The sequence below is a fragment of the Sander lucioperca genome, chromosome 4, assembly GCF_008315115.2.
Source record: "Sander lucioperca isolate FBNREF2018 chromosome 4, SLUC_FBN_1.2, whole genome shotgun sequence".
In the NCBI taxonomy this organism is placed as follows: Eukaryota; Metazoa; Chordata; class Actinopteri; order Perciformes; family Percidae; genus Sander; species Sander lucioperca.
The window spans coordinates 38,985,920-39,004,024 of NC_050176.1; the positions used below are offsets into that span (position 1 = coordinate 38,985,920).

At 40.4% G+C, this 18,105-nt stretch overlaps 1 protein-coding gene and 1 long non-coding RNA gene across 8 annotated transcripts in view; one reads left to right on the top strand and one right to left on the bottom strand.

Moving 5' to 3' along the window:
* The window catches only part of LOC116034674 (zinc finger protein 638-like), a 33,979-nt gene that overhangs the window by 6,573 nt on the left and 9,301 nt on the right, over window positions 1-18,105 (top strand). For 5 of the 7 annotated variants that reach the window (XM_036000508.1, XM_036000511.1, XM_036000512.1 and 2 more), the window contains 13 exons: window positions 2,460-2,521; window positions 2,906-2,935; window positions 4,930-5,129; window positions 6,947-7,045; window positions 7,508-7,707; window positions 10,996-11,211; window positions 11,801-11,899; window positions 12,194-12,231; window positions 12,353-12,399; window positions 13,984-14,018; window positions 15,037-15,156; window positions 17,694-17,825; window positions 18,001-18,042. In XM_036000508.1, the coding sequence (XP_035856401.1) occupies window positions 2,460-2,521; window positions 2,906-2,935; window positions 4,930-5,129; window positions 6,947-7,045; window positions 7,508-7,707; window positions 10,996-11,211; window positions 11,801-11,899; window positions 12,194-12,231; window positions 12,353-12,399; window positions 13,984-14,018; window positions 15,037-15,156; window positions 17,694-17,825; window positions 18,001-18,042 (1,320 nt within the window). The remainder of the gene's footprint in view (window positions 1-2,459; window positions 2,522-2,905; window positions 2,936-4,929; window positions 5,130-6,946; window positions 7,046-7,507; window positions 7,708-10,995; window positions 11,212-11,800; window positions 11,900-12,193; window positions 12,232-12,352; window positions 12,400-13,983; window positions 14,019-15,036; window positions 15,157-17,693; window positions 17,826-18,000; window positions 18,043-18,105) is intronic. The other 2 variants (XM_036000510.1, XM_036000513.1) reach the window with 2 other exon arrangements.
* On the bottom strand, window positions 1,752-16,147 carry LOC118494889. Its single transcript, XR_004897096.1, has 4 exons — window positions 16,138-16,147; window positions 14,989-15,001; window positions 4,441-4,445; window positions 1,752-1,921 (listed from the first exon to the last, which is right to left on the bottom strand). It is a non-coding gene; the product is annotated as an uncharacterized LOC118494889 (long non-coding RNA).

The following is an 18,105-nucleotide window of genomic DNA, read 5'->3' on the forward strand; positions in this document are numbered from 1 at the left end:
ACTTATTTCAAGTTGAATTAAGTGTTTTTATAGCTGCCATTTTAGCAGCAATTAATTTCCTTTCTTATATGCATCTTGTTCATTAAAAACAAGTATGATGTGTGGTTTATTTGATTGACAGTGACTGACACCAGAGGTGAGGGTTGTCGTGTGTCATCCTACCACAGCTCCACCCAGGCTTTCTTCTCTTTGCCCAAATTAGGAGGTTTTGACTTCAGTTACTGACTGAAATGGCTATGAGCAGATAAACCAGGCTTCTAAATTCGCCTCAGAAGATGTTTGTCAAAAGACAACTGTCTGGTGAAGTAAAATAAGACTTTAAGGTGTCCCAAAAAGGTCGGAAGTGTCCCTCCTTTTTTTTTGAGCCACAAACCGTGTTTCGAAGCACTACACTACTTTGACAGGTAAAGCCCCAAGTATTAAAAGATACAACTTTGGAACTACTTTTTCAAATACTACAGTTTCTCAACTAGAGGTTTCATTCGCAATTCTATTCAACTTTTTCACATAACCACGAGAGGGTATATGCAGAGAAGAAAAATACTTTGGCTGTTTTCCTTATTAAATAAATAATTAAATCCAGCATTATGACATTTGTGAAGTACCAGGCCTCTTTACAGTGCACAGGAAATGTACAATAAAGAAACATACTCAATTTTATTTCTGGAAAATCATGAAATAAATCAAACTGTCAGTGAGATGTGTTTCACGTGGCATTTTAGGGGTGTACTGTTTAATAATTCAGGTTATGTTATAAGGTAAAGTTCAATTCAAAAGTTACTGTAAATATGAACTTTTTATACTACATGTTTTCATATCTATAAATGGTCAGGGAAAATGTCTACAAGATACAATTATGTATAAATATCATTTTTCATTTTGTTTTAAAAAATGGTTAATACTAAAAAGTTGGTATGAACTGATCAAAACATAATAGAAATATTTCTTCCTATTCCTTTTTTCTCTGAGAAAATCTAGTGCTTTGGAATGGAGTTTCTCATGTTCTCAAATGGTGTTGTATTTGACTATAACAAGGAATAACTAAGTTTTAAAAGGACTTGTACTCTGCTTCAGTGTTCTAACAGTATTTTTTTTTTTGTCTTAATTCTCAAATATGCCAATGGTAAATTTGGACAAAAGCGGCCTGTAGCCTGATGAATAAATAGTCCCTTAATCATCAATCAATTGCATGTATGATCTAGCAGAAAGTGAAGTGGTCTTTTTCAAAAATTACTGTAAGGTTCTATATGGTTGTTAGGTGTCCAACTCTAAACCTGTTGGTTTATTTTGATGTTTGTGGTAGGGCTGGGCGATGTGGCCTAAATAAAATCAATCTGCAGATGCCAAAGAAATTGTTCAAAACAAGTTTTAACTTTATTTAGTTTTGACTCATACACATACACATGGGGCATGTATGCCATTATGATTATTCATGCCAATTTTGTAGAAATATATATTGGTTTGAGTGTTTCCCCTACCATTGTTTTGGGGGGGTGGCCCGCTGCAGACCTCCGCCACAGCTCAGTCGTATCAGCGGCATTTAGTAGATGTGTTGAGCCACAACAGAGCTCCTCAACACCGGCTCCGGTGCTCCGCATGGTGCTCCATCAGGTCAGCTGTAGCTGGTGGTTCAGTTGTCCGAGAATAGGTGACTGTGAGCCGGGTAGAGATCACTGCGAGCTGGCGGTCATTTCGGCGGAGATTAATAGTAAGTAATGAAACGACTAGTTAAGATAAGATCAAACGTTAGTCCCTGTCGCTGCCATGTTGTTTGTGTATCTCTATGGCAACCGCCAAACGGCGGAGGGCTGCCCATTCGGAACTACGGGAACCCAGAGGGAGAAAACCGATTTTCATTTAAAACAAGTCAACGTTAAATACACATTCGAGTTAATCGATAAAACCGATTTATCGCCCAGCACTAGTTTGTAGACTTGTTAAACTTGGTGAATGTAGGGAACTACGCCACAGGCTGTGACAGGAACTCCATAAAGCACAGGCAACAGATTGGTAGATGAGCAGATATTGGTTTAATAAATGGTTTAAAAAATATAGTTTTTATTTTGTTTCTGCCCTTGATATATAGTGTGTTAGTGATTTTCTATTTCTATTTCGGGACCCGATTAATCTGATATTCAAAGCAAGTCTAAGCATTGTATTTTTTTTTTTTTTTTCTGTTAGCAGTTGTAACATAATGTGGACGTGAATATGGCATCAAATAACTGGGCCTCAACTTTTAGTTCAGGGTTTTCACACCATGTTAAAAAAATGACACCAGGAAACAAAGATCCACTTGAGTTTTTGTCTTAAGTACTTAAGCCTTTCACTGTAGATAAATGACTGTTTAGATTTTGCTAGTTTTCTTTATCATCATACATGTGAATCTACCTCTGTTGAGGATTGATTCCATTGGTGTCTGATTGTGATATCTTCCTCTCCCATTTGTCGTTTTTCTACAGGACTGGGTTGACCATATTAACACCGTCAACCACACTGCTGCCTGCAGAGACCTGCGCAACAAGTGAGGACTTTTTTAGTTTGTCCTGCTAAAGCCTTGCATCTCCAGTAGATCTTCAGTATTTTGTCATAGTTACTTAGATAACCATTCTGCATTTAGTTATTAATAGTCCAAAAAAAGTGTCATATGAGAAAAACAATGTGCATTAAACAATTTGTTTTACACAATGAAACGTATGCCCCTTTGAGACCTGGTTTTAAAATCCGTCCTGAGTGATCTGATCACAAGTGGACAGCTCAACAGTGGCACTACAAATTGCAGATTTTAAACAGTACAGCTTTGTATTGATGCATACAATTGCATGTAATAATTATTTTCAAATACAAGTTTAGGAGTAGTAAATGTTAATTGACATTCTAACCAATGATTTTGTGTGCGTCTCTGAAGGTACCCTGACTGGAAACCAAATCTACCAAGGTCAGTTGGACTCTGCTTTTAGCTGTGACTAGCAGCCAGTGGGAGTCAGTCCTGCCAGTTGGCAGGTCTCACAAATTTCAAATAACTTGACTGTTAGAGGTGTGAATCTTCACTGATCTCCCGATTCGAATACGATTATGTCATCGATTCGATAGTCAAATACATTTTTCTATTAAAGCCATATAGGATATTTAATTCATAGCTTTTCAAGCTTCAAAAACCAAACATTCTGCAGTGCTCTAATACTAAATAAATTGGATACATAAAACTACAGCACTGAGCACATGGCACTTCCTGAATGTGCAAAACATACCAGAATATGTAAACAGAAATGTTGTTAGGCCTACATTAAATTGTAAATAGAAATAATTGATTATGGCCCGGTCGATTATCGATGCAGCATCGTCCATGTCCACGATTGGATGCATCGATTATTTGATTAATTTCAACACCTCTATTGACTGTGCATATACAGCCAATCTGACACAGATCTTATTGTTTTGTTGGTTATCCATTTTAATAAAATGTGTAAAACATTAGGCTTCATAGAGTGTGAAAGTATAGTTAATGTCCATGTTTTAGAACCTGCAATATCAATAACAAACTGATGTGAATACTATTTATGTTCTATGTTTATTTCTCCTGTTCCAACACAATTTGCTTGCTAGCTAATAGTCTGTACCTAATAGTCAATGACAGCTTTGTTTCAAGGTCTGCTTCTTATTTCTGAATATGGGCAAGTAAATACACAACATGTTGTATTTACAACAGTTTTAAACAAAGTTGTTTGTGAATTTTAGAGTCCTGAAATCTTAACCAGCCATGTTGCTCAGGCAGCACAAAACGAAAAAGAAAACACTGCTATCAACAAGCGGTGATCCAATCACAAGTGGACAGCTCTAAGTAAGTGTGTGAATGCACCCAAGACGCATTAAGGACGCATTGAGATCTGACCACTCACATTCAACCTAGGGGCGGTCTGGGCCACACACGGCCACATTGATGGACCGCCTACTCAACTGACGTTCTCCTGCATAAGCGTAACTATGTACTCATTGGCTGGCTTTGTCCGTGACATCCGAGCCATTTGTAGCTCTGTGTATTTTAGCCGTTTTTTTTATTATTTTTAAACATTTAGTATTTTGAAAGTATTTCTCATGTCACAGAAATCACTGTTGGTGATGGGTCAGTGTTTTTGTTCCGCTGCGCTGCACAGATCTGTCATCCCTGAAGTTCTTTGTGCGGCAAAGTTGGCAGTGATAGAGGTTCCCACGTGAACTATAATTGCCACTGTTCATCATATCCCCAACCGGCACCGGCAGATGCCCGCCCACTAAGAGCCTGGGTCTGTCCGAGGTTTCTGCCTAAAACTAAGTTTTTCCTCACCTCTCGAGTTTTCTGCCTAAAAGGGAGTTTTTCATTGCCGCTGTTGCACTAAATGCTTGCTCTTGGGGGAATTACTGGAATTGTTGGGTCTTTGTAAATTATATAGCGTACATCTAGACCTACTCTATCTGTAAAGTATCGTGAGATAACTCATTTTATGATTTGATAATATATATATATAAAATGTAATTGAATTGCAGTCGGCTGGAGAAAAATACGCTCTTCAGCATACACAAACTGTAGGCAGAGCTTTTTAATTAGTCATCGCACGTTTCTGTAATACCTAATGATATATGGGACAGTAACAACTAAAATGTGTATACACACAAACTATTTTTCATTAAAATATGTAGGATATCTATGCAAACGGAAATGTTTTTTTTTTTTTTTTTTTTTGCAGATCGGGTAAGTATGAGCCGATCCCAAATGGTCACTCAAGACCCATGCGGAGACTCATTCTGTGCATACTGACGTATTTAGAGCTGTCCGCTTGTGATCGTATCCCCAAAGACACATGTTAATGACAGGTGTGAACAGGGCCACTGATCTATGCAAATGCAGGGCCTTTGAACTGCTACTTGTCTTGTTAATGATTATCTTTCATCTAGTCGGAGTGGACGATACGGCAGCCGTGCTCTGTGGGATCCCAAGGATCACTCTCCATCCCATTCTGCTTCTCGATCCCTCTCTTGTTCTCCTACCCCAAGTCCTCCTCACGGCAAACACAGGGTGGGCCGCCCCCACCCCCATAGGCTTTCCACGGGGCCTTACTCTTCTCACCATCAACCTCGCCACCAACACTACACAGGTAGACCACATGGCAGAGAGTAGGCACAATATGTACAAAGTATGAAAATGTAAAGCTTAATAACATGACATGGGGGGGCGGTCTTAGACAGACCTTATTTAGGATCCTAGTGGCCGGCTGTCTTGATATTGGCTTTATTATTTCTAATCACTTAACAATCCATTAAATTACCAATCCATCATTTATTGAAAGCCTTGGTACTGAAGGTACATCAGATGTCAAAAATGTGTCATTGTGTCAATGATGTTGTTTCCCAATGCACATTGTGACCAGTAAATAGTGGAATGGTACATACAAATAAGCACTTTAATACTTTAACGTACTTCAGTACTTTCTTCATGCTGGGTATTAAGTGAAGTAGTTCAGTCTTCTTGCATCAACAGATTTATAAGGGCACTTCTTTCCACAGATGTAAAACACTACTAAATAAGATTTGATGCAGGTTATAGATTCTTAAAGGTGTAGTAAATTATGTTAATCCAATACACTTTTTCTCTCCATTTTCTGTGCGCGCTGGAAAAAAAAAAAAAAAACAGTTTTAATAAACAGCCCTGGCTGTGTAAATGGAACACAAACAGAAAGGACTAGCCTGGGAAAACCCTGACGAACTTTCAGAAAATTTGAGATTTGCTCTGCAAGTCCGTCTGGCCAAGAGCTCATTCAAGCCCATTTCCAATTTTTCCAAATCGAAGCAACAATCACAACCGTTGAAGTGGGCTGTAGCTGCTATGTCACCCGGATCATTGGTCTGATTGGTTGAAGGACTATCCAATTGTGCCCAGAGGCATTTGAGCGGCGTCCGTTGGTGACGCCCCTTTGGAAATGAGCTGTGGATGAACCTTCCACAGACCCTCTCTGTTACAATTGAGAGAGGGGCGGAGCTTCGAAGGGGGGGTTGTATTTGTTTGGCAGTTGAGTTCAAATATCAACAATCTTCGCGCAGAATTGCTTACTGCACCTTTTTAATACAGAATTATCTAGTTCTCAAGCATAGCTAAATTTGAATGGCATTACTTATTTTGTAATGATAATTAAAGTGCCCATATTATGAAAAAATCACTTTTTCTGGGATTTGGGGTGTTATGTTGTGTCTCTGGTGCTTCCACACACATACAAACTTTGAAAAAATCCATCCATGGTGTTTAGAGTGAGATACGGTTTCTGAATGTGTCCTGCCTTCAGTCTCTGGGTGAGCTGTTCAAAATCAGCACGGCTTGTGACGTCACAAGCCGGAACGAGCAGGCTAACCACAACCATTAGCTCGTAGCTAGCGTGCTACCTCGTTCGCAATAGCAAAGCACTGCTACAACACACAAGTTCACCATAATCTACAAAAGAACTACTTCCATGTGCGCCCTCATTTAGAAGTCTCCCAGCTAATCCTGCCTTGTAACTGACCGAAGTTGTAGAAACAGCCTTTCTTTTACTGTCTATGGAGCTAGCTAGCTGACATGATCTACATCTGAGCTACTGCGCATGTGCAGTGCAATCAAAGATGGTACAGAAGAAGAAGAAGAAAAGAGGTCTCACTCTGTAGCTAAAACAGAGACCAGGTGAGAAGAGGAGCTGCAGCAGTGAGAGAGAGCGGTGCAGTACAACAAAAATATGGTGTTTTTTGAAAATTAAACCATGTAAACCTATTCTGGTACAACCTTAAAATACAATTATGAACCTGAAAATGAGCATAATATGACTGCTTTAAGTTACTACTCTGCTTTATTACGTAGGAAACATTGCATTGCACTTGGTATTAGATGACTTTGATCAGAAAAAATATGTCTACTCTAGTATAACCCATCTTCATTTGCTTTCCTAAGAACACAGCCATCGGTTGGACCACAGTCCCCCCCGCTCACATCTAACCTCCGGGGCCTTCAGAGAGCATTGGCCTGAAGGGAGGGACAGGGAATCGTCAGGTTAGTCGTGTGTATGATTTTTATTTCAAGATTATTTGTTGGCATTTTGAGTTTGAGAGCTTATAGTGTAGAACGAAAGGAAACGTAGTAGAAAAAAAAACGTGGCTTGACATGCAACAAAGGTCCCCAGTCGGAATTAAACCATGGATGTTGCAGTTATGTGGTATGTGTGACATGGAGAATCCCATTTTATGAGATTGCAGAAGTAAACCACATACCATGGTTTCATAAAAATTGTATAAACCTTCATCCGAAATTTGAAGAAGCCAGGGTCAATTAGAACTTTTCATAATGACACACAAGGGCTTTAAATAACCAAAAAAGCAGGGATTTAATTGTTTCTTCTGTTTTTTGTATAATTGTCAATTGACTAAATTTAATTAAATTCTATTTTTGAAAATGTCTTCACCATTTCTTTTTGCTCCCCTGTCGTCCTCCCTCTGATTCATGGCATGTCTACAGAGGGGTCTTCTCGCAGTGGTGTTAAGCGTCCGTATGATTCAACCAAGTTCTCCACTGACACCAGAAGACATCCATCCTCCTCTAAGGCGGGTCATACTTTCAAACATGGACCATTACAGTCCTCCGCCAAAATGGTCAAGAGCGGGAAGAAGCCTGGAACAAAGACGACTAAGATCGGAATTGCCAAGGCTGCTGACAGAGTGAGTGTTTGGACCAAAATGCAATTTAACAGTTTTTTTCAGTTACAGAGAGAATGAAGGGTAGATCATATAGTTTTGAAGTGTGAAAATTCAGAACCTTGGTGTGTGTGTGTGTGGCAACAATAGTAAATGTTTCATGTTCTATCTAGACAAGCACTTTTGCACCTAAATATGTGTTGAGTGAGCATCGCAAAAGTTGACACAACCACAAAAACACCTGCTAGCGTGTCCTTAATCCACTATGTTGATTTAGTGGCAGTTAAATATCTAATTAAAATCTGTTGGTGAAAGTCAAATATTGATTGACTCCTATCAAACTATCATTGGACCATTCCTAAAATGAACATGCTGTGTTCTCTGTTCTGACTGTAGAGGCAGAGCGCATTGTGTCCTATTTGGAATGCCACGCCCACCGTGGCGAAAACAACTCTCCGCTCTCCTGTATTGCATGAAGGTGCCTCATCGTCAATTCCGTCTGCTAACAAACAACAGAAAAGTGCCTAAAAGCTGCTGTGTGGTGGGATGCACTACCAGCAATGTAAAGAACCCATGGCTTAAGTTTTTATAAGCTGTTTAACCGAAAAGCACCTTTATTTAGACAAAGGTAGATACAGACGTGAGGAAAAACTGTGGGATCCTGACACTAACTTACAATATGCCCAACGTAACATTTGCAGCAAGCATTTTGTTACCAAGTTAAATATCCAAATGTTTTAGGCTAACTATATTTCTCTACGTTAAGTTAATACATGTAACGTCTGGCATATCGTTAGGTTAATCTGGCTGATGTCTCACGTCTATATCCACTGTTATCTTCATAAAAACTCAGTTTTTCGGGTCGGCAGCTTATGAAAACTTAAGTTATGGGTTCTTTACAGTTGGTAGTGAATATCACCACACAACAGCTTTTAGGCATTTTTCTGTTTGCTAGCAGATGGAATTGCTGAGGTGGCACCTTCATGCAATACAAATCAATGGAGAACGGGAAGCTGGGAGAACGGGAAGCTGGGAGAACGGGAAGCTGGGAAAACAGCTCCGGTGGGGGTATGACTTAAATGCGCTCTGTCTCTATAGCCAGTTATAATTTGACATTTATCATAATGGTTCTCCAAACCTGCTGAAATGAGTACAGTTTTACAAAGTTAGCAGGATTTTTCCTTTTAGCCACCTCAGTATTTTGCAACCACATTGGCATTGTGGTAGCCTGGATGCCAGCCGAACTTGGCCCCGCCCACAACATTTGAGGTTGGCGAAGTTTGATCTGGACTTGATCCGTTGTGGAGCAACTATGCTCAACCAGAGCTGTTCGGACCAATCAAATTGTCAGAGCAGACTTTATACGACGATGGACAGATGATCAACAGTAACGTAATCAACCACGTCACCAAAGAGCGCTTGGATTGAATTAGTTTACAACAAAGATGGCTGCCGCTGGAGAATTGAGATGTGTAGATTCCGCCATGGCGGAACGGAGAACCGCGATCAAGGCATTTGTTGATCGGAAAGATGTTTTTTGCCGTCCTTCCTACGGGATTCGGCAAAAGTTTAATTTATCAGCTGGCCCCGATGGTCGCTAAGAAGACATACGGCACATACTCCGTTGCTCTGATTGGTTGTAGGTCTATCCAGTTGAGTGCATAGGCATTTTTTTTCCTGGTTGGGTTGAAACACGCCCCATAATCACAGCCCAATGAAGCAGAATCAGACTCATATTCTGACTAGAATCTGAGTATGACGACGTCAGGCTAGCATTGTGGATAACAATTCAGTTAAAAGGTATAATATGTAACATTTCCACACTGAAATGTCCAAAAACAACTATACTTTTGTTAGACATTTTGTTGATTTGTGTACGTACATTATCCCAAATGTTTCCAATAATGTTCAAACCCAGAGTAATATGTAATTATAATCAAGGACACGGTACGTATCATTTGGTCGCCTGTCAATGGTGTCATATAACCTTTGACCTTTAGTCTAGTTTCTCTTAACTTCTTGGGAAACACCAGATGATACTTCAGAGAGTAATAGTAAATCATACAATGTAAATTAATTATACTCAGTAACAGTACTACAGCATTTATTTCTGCCACACAGCATCTAAGGAACCAGACCTACAATTAGCCTTCAGTTAGCGACTGTAGAAACTTGCATTCAGCCAGCATTAGTCTATATCGATGATGTTTAATTGCCGGGATTGTTCAGGTGCCCCCGGATGTCCGTCACCTTCCTCTTTCTTTGTGTTGGTGTTCTAACCTCCGGTGGATTTGTGAGGACTATGGTTAACTGCTCCTCAGATCTCTGCAGGGTAAATCCAGACAGCTAGCTAGACTATCTGTCCAATCTGAGTTTTCTGTTGCAGGACCTTTGAACGTACACATGTTCCACCAAAACAAGTTCTTTCCCGAGGCTATTTTGCAGAGGCAGTTTTGCTCAGTCCGGCACTTAGCTCCTCCCAAGACAATTGTGATTGGTTTAAAGAAATGCCAATAAACCAGAGCAGGTTTTTCTCCCATCCCAGAATGCTGTGTGGACTAGCCAGACCCTCCTCTGCAGCGCTGTGGAGGAAGGACTGACAATTCAAGACTAAGCCTGCATAAACCCCTAGAGGAGACACTGGCATGTGAACTATATCATGATATTGTGGTTTTAGCTGACTCTTAGCTTGCTTGCTAATACGGACAAATTGCTAGCTAGTTACAAAGCAAAATACTGTCTTGAGTGGATAACGTCAGCTGATACATCCAGACTCCGGGGCTGATCTGGCTTCCATTTGTAAATTACTTTATCTAATATTACGAAGCAACTAACGCCAGATCCATGCAGCGTAGTGAAGTTGCAGCTCCCTAGTAACCTTAGCTTGCTCGCTAACTGGTCAGCTACCACCCCAAATAGAATCTGATTCTGTGGGGAAAACTGCAGCTATTTCATTAGAATGACATGAATAAACGCTACGAAACGTAACGTGAATAAAACTTTTAATACATTAACTAGTCCTTAAACATTATAACTGCCTGAGTCACGTCTGATAGATCTTCATTGGAAATGGTGGTTGTTTAACAAAGAAGAAAACCACTCCCATTATCCCACGCTACCTCACGACGTCATCAAAAAGTCTCTTTTGTTATTGGTTTGGTTGAGAGACCCCTAGCAGCAGAAACATGACATATTGTATTGTACCTATTGTTTAAGTACTTGATGAAAGTAGCTAAATCTCGCATTGGTTTGCTTGGTCTCAAACTGGATTACTCCTCAAACTAACCTAAAATCTATGCTGTTGGTTCCTAGTCTGCCAAGCTTCCACCAGCCAAGAAGAAGAAAAAAATGACGACTCCAGCCTTCCAGGATTTATCTGTTGCAGATCGTCTGGTTTATCTGACAGGCATTCCAAAGGATGCGTCTGAGCAGGAAGTTACTGAATTGGTGGGGTCCTTTGGCAAGATCAACAACGTGATCCTCATGCCGTGCTCCGAGGAAGAGAGCGAGACCGGTGAAGGACAAAAGGTGCTATTTAAGTGTAATACACTGGTTATTGATGAGTTTTGTAGGGAATTATTTGATTTGGTTTGATAGATTTCAATTTAAATGAAAAAATGAAAGTGGAATAAAATGATGCATTGCAGTAAAGGTAAGCTGGATATAAGAAAAGAACAAAACCTGCAGGCAGGCGTAAAGGGGTTTAACAACCCATAAACATATACATACTTTTGAATGTTCAATGTCAATTCAAAAGTTGTTTTGTTCATTCATTCGTAAAGCCAACATGCGGATGTTATGTAGCAGTAGTACAAATAATTAAAGTTTAGAATCTGTTTTAATGCGTTTTATGTCACTGTTGCAGTTTGCTTATTTATTTCATATTTTATAGCAAAAAGAAATGACATGCAAGCAGACGCAACATTCAAATCTACATTTTCAATAGAAATGCGGCTTACAAGAAAGACCTTCAAATAATTAGAATAGCAGTCCATCGCTCATGAGTCCTAAAAAAACACTAGCTGTGGCTGTGTTAGCTATGAAAATGTCCAGGTTCTGTGTTGCAGAACGCCATCATGGTCCCACATTATAACTTTGTCGTCCTCCCCTGTTGCAGGCATCTGTATGCTTGGTGAAGGCTGAAGATGCCCAGGCTCTGGCTAACTCCCCGAATCTCTCCATCAGAGACCAACAAATCACTGCTTTAAAAGCCAAGGTACCAATGCGAGAAATATGCCTGTGGCATGGATGGCATATGCTGTTTAAACCCTGTTTGATGCATAAAAAAAAAAACACGAACCTTCCTTCTAAAAAGCAGATTTTTATTTTTTAATTTGAGTATTATATAAAGTAGTTGATTGTAGGTGTAAGAAGGGGCAGATGCTAATTCAGAAACAATTTAAAATTACAAAAAAAACTGCCTTTTTTTTCTTTTGCCTTTTTTTTGTACCACATTTATGTAGTCTCATGTACACTTTCAGTGAACACCTTATTTATTTATCTGTTTTAGAAAGCTGAAGCAGGACATTCCTCTGACTCGAACAACAGGTTTGTCACAGTTATCACCCACTCAAGCATCCTTCCTTTTTTAACGCCACATGCTGCACAGTCACCCTGACAATTTCAAAACTGCTCAGGTTGCACTCACTTACTATTTCTGTCTTCACAGAAACCCTACTTCAGGACAGGACAAAGGTGCTACTGGGGAAGACCCTGGTAAGTAACCAAGAAACTAGGAGTCTGCAACAGCCACCAATGAAATGCTAACATACTGTTAATATATCCAAATCTATCATTTTCAAGAAAGGCTCATTATATCAACTTTTAAACCATGGTCTGGGTGAACACTCAATTCTGATTGGCTGTAGGTTTTCCATTAAAAAGTGATACCTGCTAAGTAGTTCCAGTGGCACTGTGTCTTTACCATTGTAAATTGTTATTTAGTTAAAAAAACACACATGCTAACATACAAGCTGCAGGAATTAAGTTACACTGCCCCTCTGAAGTCTGAACTGACTTTGATTCACAGCTGTTATCTCTCTTTGCTGTTTGCTGTTCAGCTCTTTACAGTACACATGGCCTATCATTTGTTATTGAAAGTCTTGATTTTGGATAGCTAGCTTGTATTGTTTTTAAACATACTGTCAAATTATATTTTACACACACACACACACACACACACACACACACAGGGGTGTACTCACTTTTGTTGCCAGCGGTTTAGACATTAATGGCTGTGTGTTGAGTTATTTTGAGGGGACAGCACATTTACACTGTTATACAAGCTGTACACTTAATATTTTACATTGTAGCAAAGTGTAATTTCTTCAGTGTTGCCCCATTAAAAGATATAATGAAATATTTACTAAAATGTGATATATATATATATATATATATATATATATATATATATACCCTGAGGTGTCACCAGGTAAACAGAATGAGATTTTGATTGCAAAATGCATGTAAAAATGTTTATTGGCAAGTGACCATGGCATAAGCCAGTTAATGCCCTGTCCCCGACCTCCACGTGGCACTGATGAGGCCTGTCAACCAAGACAGCCCATCAATGTCCAGAGCCTTCAGCATCTCAGGGCGGCTCTCATCTACACCTGGCATGCTGCTGCGGAGCTTCTTAACTACCTCAGAGACCTCTGCCAGGGATATGGGCAAGGTCGCCCTCAAGCCAAACTTTGCCCCTTCAACGAGAATGTGTTGGTCTGGTTTGGGAGTTCCTGAAAGTGTTCTTTCCACTCCTCAACAATATCCCTAGTCCGGGTCCGCAGCTCCCCATAGCCCACTCAGATTCCATGTACCCAACCTCCTGGGACGCACAATAAATTATTTCGGAGCTGGCAGGTATTTATTTGAAACCATGCTGCTGCCACTTGCCAGGACACTCCTGTAAAAGAGATTTGTAATCTCAAGGAGTTTTTATCCTGGTTAAATAAAGGTTTGAATGAAAATGAAAAGTTGAAGACCTTGCGGACAGGACCTTTGCGGACAGGCACTTGAGCCAAACGGTCCCAGTTCACCCTTGTCGACGACAAGTTGGGTATACCAGGTCTGTGATGCCGAAGTGAAAACACCTAGGTCCCCACCTTTGCCTGCCGCCCAACTCACAATGCACCAGATCCCAGTGCCTATCCCTGCAAGTGGTGGGCCCACAGGCTAGTGGCTCCATGTACACTTCTGTAGCTAAGGCACATGTAGGCAGGTTTGTGTCGTCATGGCTTGTGCTTGTGGTTTTAAAAAACATACTAATTGTAGCTCTCTTTGCACTTTTGCCCCCCAACTCTGCAGGAGGTGACGCTGACCAGAAGACATATAATGAGGTACATGATGCATACATACACCCTGTAAAATATAAATAACATGGGGCGTTTTCACACATACCTCATTTGGTCCGGACTTTCGGACTTTTCAGTTTGATCCGAACCAAAATTAGAGGTGTGAAACCTCCCCCGGACCACGGTCCGGATCAAAAGACCAAATTTTGGTCCGACCAAAAGAGGTGGTCTCGGTCCGGACCAAACTGAACCATGGTCCGGTTCGTTCGTTTACAGTGTGAAAGCATTTTTTGGATGGTTCAGACTTTCGGACCAAATACAAGGAACTCTGGCAGGCTCTCCTTGTGTTACAAGACCGGGGAATAGCTCCTTTAAGGAATAGCTTGCTGCTGAGAGAGTGACGGTGACTACGCTCAGAGGAGACAGCTGTCTGCTATCAGAGCTGAGAATACATCAGCAGTTTATTTGTTAAGTGGTAGTAAATGTACAGTGTAGGTTTCCGTTTGTCTCTGAATAAATTCTCCAGAAAGTTCCAGTGTCTTGCTTCTCAACATCACAACAAAACAAAAAGAGCCGCGGCTGTAGGGGAGAGCAGCAGTCAGCTGAAAAAACTCCGACCCAGAGAGAGGAGACGAGAGGACGGGGAAGCCTGTCTACAAACCAATCAATTATAAGTATCTGGAGACGCAGCTCACGTATGTGATGACGGCAGGACGTAGTTTTGTCACGTATAGATCTTTAGTGCGCTTGCATAACTGCAGTGTGAAACCAAAACTTACCGGATCAAATGTATACAATGTAACAAAAACATGAACCTTGGTCCGGACCTTGGTTCGGACTTTCATGTGTGAAAACGCCCATAGTATAAAGGGCTGGTGAGTGTTGTCAACCAAATCCTGGGGCTTATGTGTGATTAATTGAACATCCCATTTGCTTTTATTTATTTATTTATTGTATCAAATTTGCAGTTTGGGTAAATGTTGAGCTTTGTCACTAGTAATAAAATATCAGTAACTGGGCATTTTAAACTCCATTTTACATCCCAATATAATGTCTCCTACAGAAGGGCTTGGTGTTGATCACAGGTTGTCCTGAGAGCGACTGGTCAGAGAATGATATCATCAACCTAGTCAAGCCCTTTGGAACTCCCTCTGACATCATCCAGGCACCACAAATCGGAAAGGTTGGTAATTAAACACGGTTTCACCTGAAGCTTGTACTGTTTCGTGGAGAAGACAACCAACTGGACAGGAGTCCTGAGTACCTGGACATTTTTTGCGAGATTGTTGGCTTTCTCTTAAGTTAAGGCTACAAACCAGTAGAATAGTAACAACTAGTGTTGCACTTAAGTAGAATTTTCTGTACTTAGTTATTTAAATTTCTGGAAACTTTTACTCCGATACATTTCCCCTAAGTATCTTTGTTACTCGTTGCTACAAAATAAAATCAGAAGAAATTAGTTTGACTGAAAAAAAGCAGGTTTGGCAAATCATTCCGAACCGAGCCCGTCGGGACCCTGCGGGACCCATCGGGCCGGGTTCGGACAGATATTTAGAAATGATGTTTGGGTTCCGGTCGGCTCGGTCACATCAGCGCAATAAGGCATTGAACATTTTAAATTTAAAGAAGCTTATTATGTAGGTGCGTGCCTGTGTTAACGTGCGCTTGTTGCCCCTGTGTGCGCTGATGCCTCACCTGTTGACATTTCCGAATGCCTTCCTACAAACGTACATGTGTCATTAGTATGAGAAGAAAACGAGATTTTAACTGGGCCGGGCTCGGGCCGGGCTCGGGCCGGGCTCAGACAGAAAAATGTGGCCCGATCCACACTCTAGATGACAGTGGTGAATGGGGTAGTGGTGAAGATAATGTTACACAACTGTGGTCGTAATTGCAAGAAATGTTTTTGTACATCGGAGTGAAAGATTCTTCCTCCGTTTTTTTCTTTGTTGATGTCAGATTTTGACTCAGATGTTTAAGAAGGTGTGGAAACCCTGATTATTATGCTTTACAATAAGGAGGCACAATACAGTTCATAATTACATTTAGTTTTTAATTATAAGTACATTTAACATGAGAAAATCAGTTTTCGATACTTAAGTACAGTAAATATCAGATACTTTATGACTTTCACTCAAGTAATATTCTAAAAGGGGACTTTAACTTCTACCAAAGTCTTTTCTGGTAAGACACTAAGTACTTTTACTTAAGTATTTCTTTTAAGTACTTTATACAAGACTGGTTGCAATAAATGACCATGAACACCAAAAACAAAATACTGTGTACACTGTCTACAGCAGTGGTTCCCAACCTGGGGTCCGGGGACCCCTCAGGGGCGCGGCAAAGATCACAGGGGGGGCGCAAGTCTTTATCTGGTTTGAGGTTGAGGTAAAAAAAAATATTTGCACGTTAAACAAATTATGATAATACACTAGAATATATAATGTATACAAAAGTCTGTATAAAAACTATATATTTTTGTTCTCGCTTAAAACTGTAGGCAGGCTACTTAGTAGGTCAAACCTCCGGGACCTCTTAACCTGGGACCCTGCTGTCATCAGGTCAGCTGCTAGCTGCTATCATCCCGCCACGGCATCACTATTTTATGAATGAAACATAGCGGAGAAACGTAAAAGTGCTGATAACTCCTCTGTATCAAAAAATAAGGTAAGGCTCTATCTCGAGAGTTACCTCAACTTCGGTTTCGGAGTGGGGCCTCAGCTTTTCTTAGACATAAGTAGGGGGGCGCCAAGGAAAAAAGGTTGGGAACCACTGGTCTACAGAATAAATCTGTCCATACAGATTTTCCATGTATTGTTAAGTTGTTATTTTCACAGTTTGGCTATTTATTACTTTTATTATTAATATATTTTATATAAATATTTATAATTAATGGGGCTGTCAATCGTTTACATTTTTTAATCCCGATTAATCGCATGAGTGTTCTAGTTAACTCGCGATTAATTACAAATTATTCACACTTTTTTTTTATCTGTTCTAAATGTACTTTAAAAGTGATGTCAGTCTTGTGGAGAGAACCATCTGGAAGGTCTTTGAAACTGAACTCGCCTTTCCAAAGACCATTTTCTTTATCCATTTCTGCTTAAGGAGCTTTGTTTCTGCTAGCCCTCCACTCCCGTTCATGGATGTATTCTAAGACCCGCTCCCGATCCGTTGCTCGTCTCCGCTGCAGCCTGCAGGACGCCCTGTCCCCCCGTCCCCCCACCCTACTGACTGCCGGCGCAGTGGTGCTGCGCAGGAGGACACGGGGGGGAGAGCAGCGCTGTTTAGTGTTTAACCAAGGATCTGTGGACTGCATTCATGGAAATGAATTACAATAGAACATAATATATAAGTCACCAAGAGGGTCTGAAAAGTTGCTACATCTTGCGAGAAAGTAACGAAGTTGGCAACACTGTCCAAAATGTTACTGCTGCAGCCTCCTGATTTCCTTAACTACGGAGCAAAATTGCATGCATGCGTTAATTGCGCATTTAGTGGCGTAAAAAGGAATTTGCGTTGATTCGTTATTAGTGCATTAATTTTGAAAGCCCTAATAATTAATAATAATGATTGACAGTGAAAAAATGCCCAGGATGTCTTTTTCAGGGTGGCTAATGTCTTTGGATGACCATTTCCTATGAAAGGATATATTAGTTGAAAAACACTAAGACAGTAGGCTGATATGCCTACAACAATGATATTCTTTTTGTATGTTAGGTACTGGTGTCCGTGCCAGACACAGAGACTGCTCAAGAGATGGTGAAAATCTACACCTTCACGCCTGCGAAGATTAACAACTGCGAGCTGAAGATGATCCATCTCAAACAGCGCATCAGTCTCAGCACACCGGTAGGACTCTCATCACTTACCCAATCTTCCTCTACAGTATATTGATCATCTTTTGTTCTCTGTTGCTGTCTAATGTTCTTTGTCCATGATCTCATCTTTGAGAGGGTGCTTCTTTGACATTGTACTGTGTTGAACAATGATCGTTGAGATTAATACTAAAAACCTCTTTACACAGGTGGCTCTCTACAATCTTCTGATGGGATCAGTGGACCCATTAGTGAGTATTTCTACCAGTACAGTTCTCTGTCCAATTCATTTTAAAAGGGGTGAATATAGAGTA